We start from the raw sequence: 6,772 nt of genomic DNA on the forward strand, positions 1-6,772 counted from the left end.
CTTTTATCAATTATAAGAATATTCTTCCTATAATTATACATCATTTATGTAAAATTAAATAGGATTTGCCCTTGCGCCGAAGCTCTTTTGTTGATATGTTTTATAACTTGGAGTAGTAAAGAACGATGACGTGATAATATGACGTCATATTGTGCACTGGCTATGGGAAGAATTGAATCATCATTTTTTGAAAGAAATAGTCTCATACATGTAACTTCAATGGTGTGTGCAGACTAATAGAGTAACGTACGTAAGCGCGTTATGAAAATTTTTGTTTGCGGACACTTTTGTAGTTATAAGATTATATCTTTCAAAAAATAATGATTCAATGCTTATATTTACATTTTCAACTCCTTGCCTCGACTGCAAATGTGATTTTTATTCCAAAATCCCTGTATTATCCCTACGGTAAATAACAATTAATGGAAGAGCCATTGCAACAGCTTCTTTTCAAAGTGAGCGTGAATTTTGATTTTCGCTTATAGCGTTGCACGTCCACGGCGTTCAACGTTTGTGACGTCAAAATAAAACACATGCTTTAATACTTTTGACACCCTGTCCGTGTTATGTTGTTTTGGATGCCGTCAATTTCAAAGCAAAATACATGTAGAATGTAAATATCATGCCTTAGGAACTACATGTAAGTATGTAAAAAAGGATTTGAAACTTTTTCTGCACAATAGGCATACCTCTGGTGCGGTTTTATTAGCTCATGTGCACAGAAATGCCTATACCTAGCCTTCACTCACTTGCGAGAAGAATAAACCATGTGCCAAATTGTCAATTATGTATACTTTTTATCAAAAAGATGATATAATTTCTTTAACCCCCCCTTTAAAAAAAAAATATAAATAAATAAAATTGTGAATGTATACAAAATGTTATGTGTCTTGATACTTATAATACTTATCTTTTCAAGTGTCGATGTAATTTAGAGATTGTAGGCGAAATCATAGCGATGAAGCCTAATGTCAATATACACATTAATGTAGTTCTTCAGTTCTTTAAGGCTTTATCCTTATCATACGAGTAATTATCTAGATGATTGCCTTCCTGTTTTGGCCTGAATTTGCTGTTTAATTTAAAAAAAATCAATAAGCTGTTATCCGGATCACATTTTAAGATCCGTATATTTTTTTTTTTTTAGTTTCAAAATTTTTGTTAGAAACCATTGTTAGTAAGAATGTTAAGGTATTAAATCCGTTTTGTTTTACAATTGTATGAATTTAAAATGATATCGTTGCAAATGACACTTAAATGACACTTAAATAAATCTGTTTATTGTCTGTTTTGAAGGAAGAAATGCATATAAAAAGCTGATTTCTACAGGAAACATTCAAAACCTCTACAATGAAGGCACAAAAGCAACAGAAGTGAGTCTGCTGATATGTTGACGTATAATTTTAATTTCATTATTTTATAATATGGATTTGCTGGAAATTTCGTCTCAAATCTTACTAGTAGTTTGTCTTCTACAGATTATGCTGATTCGAATTTTTGCATTGTAATCATGTTCCTTGTTAATAAGCAATAATTTACCTTACATAAAACAGACGTTTTTTTCCATACTCATTTGCAAGATTAAAATTAATCTTCTCATCATTTTTTTTTTGTTTTTGCTGCAACCGTTCTAGCAAACAATATGAAAGAAAAAGTGACAATTCCTCTTAAAATAATTTGATCAAAATCAGAAAACAATAATACGACAAAAGATCATCGGAATACATCATGGGATTTACTTTCAACAAGTTGTGCTCATTAAAAGAATCTCTGATAGTGATATTCGTTTGTTTATCGATAATGTATTCGAGATGTTACATTTGTGACTTTGGTACAGTGAAATGCACTTGCCAAGAAGTAAAGAATCAAACAAAAGTAGATTGCTCACACAAAAAGTTGCTTGAAATTCCAAAGTTTTATGAAAACAGTACCTGGATCGACCTTAGTGATAATTTTATTGAAAAAATTGAAAACACTTTTCCTAAGGACGTGTATTATATCGATCTCTCCAAAAACAAGCTTAAAACAGTGAGTAACATTTCATTTCAGGGACTACAAAAATTGAAAACGCTGAATTTGGACTATAACCACATAAATTTTTCATCGTTCAGGAAAGAATTTTTTTCAGATTTAAAATCACTGACAGAAATGAATTTGAAGGGAAACATTAATCCAGTGGATCATATTTTGATTCGAGATGATGCTTTTTTCAGAGTTAATAGCATTAAAAATGTTGAAAATTGACGGCCCACGAAATATTACATTCGGAGAAGGATTCTTAAAATTAACAGATATGAATATCTTAGATCTGTCTGGAATCACAGGACATTGTTCGTTTCAAAAAATATCGCAAGGTTTTTTCAAATATTTGCCTAACTTGACCTACATTGATGTTTCAGCATGTGAAATCTTGCATGTTGATGATGGAGCGTTTGGGAGTCTCCCATTTCTTAAACATCTTGATATATCCCATAACAAGAGATTAGGATTTGCCTCACTTCCAAATATCACAAAAAATCTGGAAAAGACAGCCATAGAAATTTTTCGATTTAATGGTATAAACTGTTTGACTGGAACAGGGACAAAAATCCGTACATGTCATCTTATCAACTTAAAAGACACAAAAATTACCGAATTATACATCGAAAAAAACCGACTTGAGCAGTTTGAGGCAGGAGCTATAAAAGTTCTTCCCAAAACGTTAAAAAAAGTATCCCTTGGGGAAAATAAATTGACTCAAGGGAAATATATGATAGACTATTTCTCTGTGGAAAGTGTTCGCATCTTTAATATAAGCGTTCAACTTCGACCAGCGCCGTTTCCGTGGTCAATATTCGAAAACTGTATTGAAAAGCACGACGACTGTGAATTTACTTTTTCAGAAAACGATAGAAGAACAGATGCAGAAAGAAGTACAGATATATTATTTCGTACGAATGACAAACGGCTTATAACATTTAATATTCCAAGGTCAGCAGAAATTATTTATGCCAACTCCAGTCGACTGTATACGGCTATTCCCGAATTTGGGATAAACTCCAAAGGTTTCAGGGAATTCTATTTACAACATAACTTCTTCTACTCTTGGATTGGACCAGTACATGGAATCGAAAATTTAACAATTATCGATCTTTCCAATAATTTCTGCTCAAACATTTCCCAATTTTTTTTTTAAATACGCAACTGGAGTACAAATCCTGAATTTGTCTAAAAATGATATTGGCAAACAGTTTATGAATGACATTGAGGGGAAAATATTTGAAAATATGCATTCCCTGCGTATACTTGATCTTTCATTTGACAACATAAACGTGTTGCCAACTTTAATGTTCAAAAACCTTCAAGAGTTGCAAGAATTAAACTTAAAAGGTAATTTGCTTTTTGAATGGCGCGTAAAAATGGATCACATGAGAAAAATTAAATTGATAAACTTGGCTAGAAACAGGTTAACAACGATAAACATGCATCAGCAAAGTGCTTTTGGAAGCCTATTTTTAATATCAAGTCTAACAATTGATATATCTGAAAACAAACTTTTATGCTCATGTGAAAATTTGCAGTTTCTTTCCTGGATTACTGCCTACAGAATGCATTTTAAACAATTTAAATCATATCAGTGCTCAATGGCAAGTTCCAAAACGTTTGATTTCTCAAATGCCTCTTCGTCTTTGTTGACTTTGCGAAGAAATTGCAAATCATTTTTGTTGATTTATTTATTAATATCAGTTGCACTTGCTTTCTTAATGAGCATAATGATAGGTGTGATAATCGTAAAAAATAAGTGGAAAATTATATATTTCATTTTCAAAGTCAAGAAAAGATTGGGAAAAATTGGAACTCTTTCAAAAGAAATAGGGCCAATGGGGTATGACTACCATGCATTTATTTCTTTTTCCGATGATATGAAAGATTTTGTGGTCGATGTAATGATCCCACGTCTTCAAACTCGATCAAACTTGCGATTTTTCATTCGTGACCGTGACGATGTTCATAAAGCAGGGCAAAGCGAATATACTGTCATAATGGAAGCCATTGAAAAAAGCAGACGTGTGATATGTTTGTTATCTGATGAGTACTTGAAATCCGACATCGACAAGTATCGAGTTTTTGAAATCACTATAGCAAGGTGGGAAGGTGTAAAAAGAGGAAAAAGTTTGAAATTTATTCATATTATCCTGTTCCCTAAAGTTAAAATAGATTCACTCCCTGGAATATTGCTGACTATCTTGAAACAAAATTCTTACTTGGAGTATCCTAAGGAAGAATGTGCGTATGACGTCTTCTGGGAAAAATTTCAGTCTCTCATTGAGCAGGATGTTATGTCTGACATGGAGCAAGAAATTAAGCCTACTATTATGCAGGATGATCTGTCTGATATTGAGAAAGACTTTGTGTGTGACACTGAACCTCTCATTACGCCTGACATTGAACAAGGGTAGTGCTTGGTTTAAAGAGAAATTGTAGAAAATTTGGAATCACAATTTTCCCCTAAAATTAAGAGCATCAAAACATTTAACTTTCGCTACGATTTATACAAACAATAATCCAGCAGAATATATCTAAACGGATTCTATTTGAGAAAAAAAAAATGCTGTTGCCTTCAATTCAATAGTAAGACATATCAACGACGTTTCATCAATCAACAATAGTTATTTTCATTCATTTGTCGACTGTTCCTTTTCTTCACTTTTTCAATACAAAACATAATTAAGCATTCAATGAACTCTTTTTATACTCTGTTTTCAATTTGAGTGTACATAAATACTGTAATGAATGGAGGGTTTTATGAAATATGGAGATAACAAACAGTTATCAAGCTCATAAGTTCATTGAAACAATACAAATCAGGAGCGGAGCATAATAGACTTCTAAAAAAATATCAGAGGTGGGATCAGGTGCCATGGAGTAGTATATTAATTACTTTTATTATATAGAAATACAGAAATACAGAAATCTCAGAATGGGAATTAGAATAAATGACAAGAAAAAGAATTACGCCTATATTTCATATTAAACTGTATTTCGTTCTCTTGTTTACGAACATTTTCACACATATCATCAATGTATCATTCTTAAAAATAGCATTGTTGTTAAATCTTTTGCCAACATTATATCCTGTTTGTCGATTAATTCGTAGAAGTGTGTTCTTAAACGCTTTTAACTCGTATGTCTACATCCTGCATAATACTGTGATCAGGTCGATCAGAAAAAAACCAATTAAAAAAATATTCTTCATGTTTTGTAAAAAATTTGAATTTTTAGTATTTTATTAAGGAGATTATTACTAAGACTGTCTTTAAGTGGAGGTTTGATTTATTCCTTCATATTGTCGGATTTTTTTTTCTATTTTATTCAATAAGTTTTGCCTCGAATGAAACGGTTATATTCGATATTGATACTTGCCATTTGTATAAATGTATTTCAAGAAAAATTATGGTGTTTTGTTGATTATAGTATTATTGAAAAGAAACGTAAATAAAGAAAATGAATTCATTCCGGAAAAAATATGGTTTATCTTGATTTTTTTAACCTACTTAAATCAGCTCAGGATCTGGATTGCCTGCAAGCATGAGCAATATTGAAAAAAAGCAAGCTAGAAATTTATAAAAATGAATTTTAATCGTGTAACAGAGATGGGTCAAAGTGGAGCAACACTTCAGTTCCATGCATATAATTCTAGAATCTTATTAACTCTACGACTTATCAAATATCTACAAACTGAAAGGCCCCATAGATGTTGATAACCAGAGTCCTCCAAACTACTATGGAAGAACGCATCTTCTACTTTTGTACGTTGCTGAAAGATTATTCGGTATTTTTAAAGCAGTGGCATTGAATTATCCTGAAATTTTCACTACTTTCTAATATACTCTTAAGAATAGATTCCTACTGGACGCATATGCAAAGAGAGAAAATATTTATTTCCTATTTTCATCAGAAGTTCTTTTATTAATTTTTTTTTTTTTTAGAAATAAAATACTTACATTATGGATCAAAAGCACTCCTAAACCGTGGCAATCAGCAGGTACGATAAGCGAATACGTTTATAATACATGTACCTGCTTTAGTTGACAACAATGACGAAGCGTTAAAAATTTCTTCCCTTATTTAATAAGAGTCCCCACAACTAACTCCCCCCCCCCCCCCCTGAAATTTCAGCTTAAATTAATGCAAATCCTTTTTAGTAGCATCGAAGAGAGATGCTTAGTGTCAAGGTATGAAAGCAGCAAAAGAATTAAAGGTTTTTCTATATGTGTCGGTATATTTGTAATTTCTGTTTTGTAAATGAGTTTTATGCTAATAACGAATTTTTCATCAAAAGTAAATATGTTACGGAAATAAAATAAAGATTAGAAATAAAGAAGAATTTCTAAATCAACGTTAATTTCTTTAGAAAATAAACCACTATTTACAGAATATGCTGCATTAAGGATATCCGCTCGTTGGCCAGGAACAATTACTCTTAAAATCATTATTTAATCAAAAGTCTCAGAATGAAGCTTGAAATTAAAATCGTTCAAGAACAATTTTCATTTCATGCATCTAAATGAGACACAAGGTTCTTTGAAATGTTAGAAACGGTTTTGTAAATAGTTGACAATTTTACCCCATAAAAGTACAAGAATAAAAATATTTTTTTTCATTTAATCTAGACTAATCTAGATACTCCAACATTTATTAGCTTGAAATGAAATTTAAAGTGATGCGTGATGCTTTCAATGTACACAGCACAGTTAAGGTGCGAATGGAAATATCGGCGACTTTTTATGAT

The 6,772-nt window shown here is 31.5% G+C and overlaps 1 protein-coding gene across 1 annotated transcript; it reads left to right on the top strand.

Moving 5' to 3' along the window:
• Window positions 1-2,230: 2,230 nt before the first annotated feature.
• Window positions 2,231-4,439, top strand: LOC133203968 (toll-like receptor 4). Its single transcript, XM_061339760.1, has 2 exons — window positions 2,231-3,097; window positions 3,231-4,439. The coding sequence occupies exons 1-2, from the start codon at window positions 2,231-2,233 to the stop codon at window positions 4,437-4,439; spliced, it is 2,076 nt and encodes a 691-aa protein (XP_061195744.1).
• The last annotated feature ends 2,333 nt before the right edge of the window (window positions 4,440-6,772 follow it).

Source organism: Saccostrea echinata, unplaced genomic scaffold (genome assembly GCF_033153115.1).
Source record: "Saccostrea echinata isolate AGI-Se365-2 ecotype Australia unplaced genomic scaffold, CSIRO_AGI_Sech_v1 ptg000052l, whole genome shotgun sequence".
Taxonomy (NCBI): Eukaryota; Metazoa; Mollusca; class Bivalvia; order Ostreida; family Ostreidae; genus Saccostrea; species Saccostrea echinata.

What these genes read in the sequence shown, in the direction of transcription:
- LOC133203968 (XM_061339760.1), top strand. Translation starts at nt 2,231, where the DNA reads ATGTTGAAAATTGACGGCCCACGAAATATTACATTCGGAGAAGGATTC. An exon ending in TCTACTCTTGGATTGGACCA is followed by an intron (nt 3,098 to 3,230) that starts GTACATGGAATC and finishes ATTGGCAAACAG; the next exon opens with TTTATGAATGACATTGAGGG.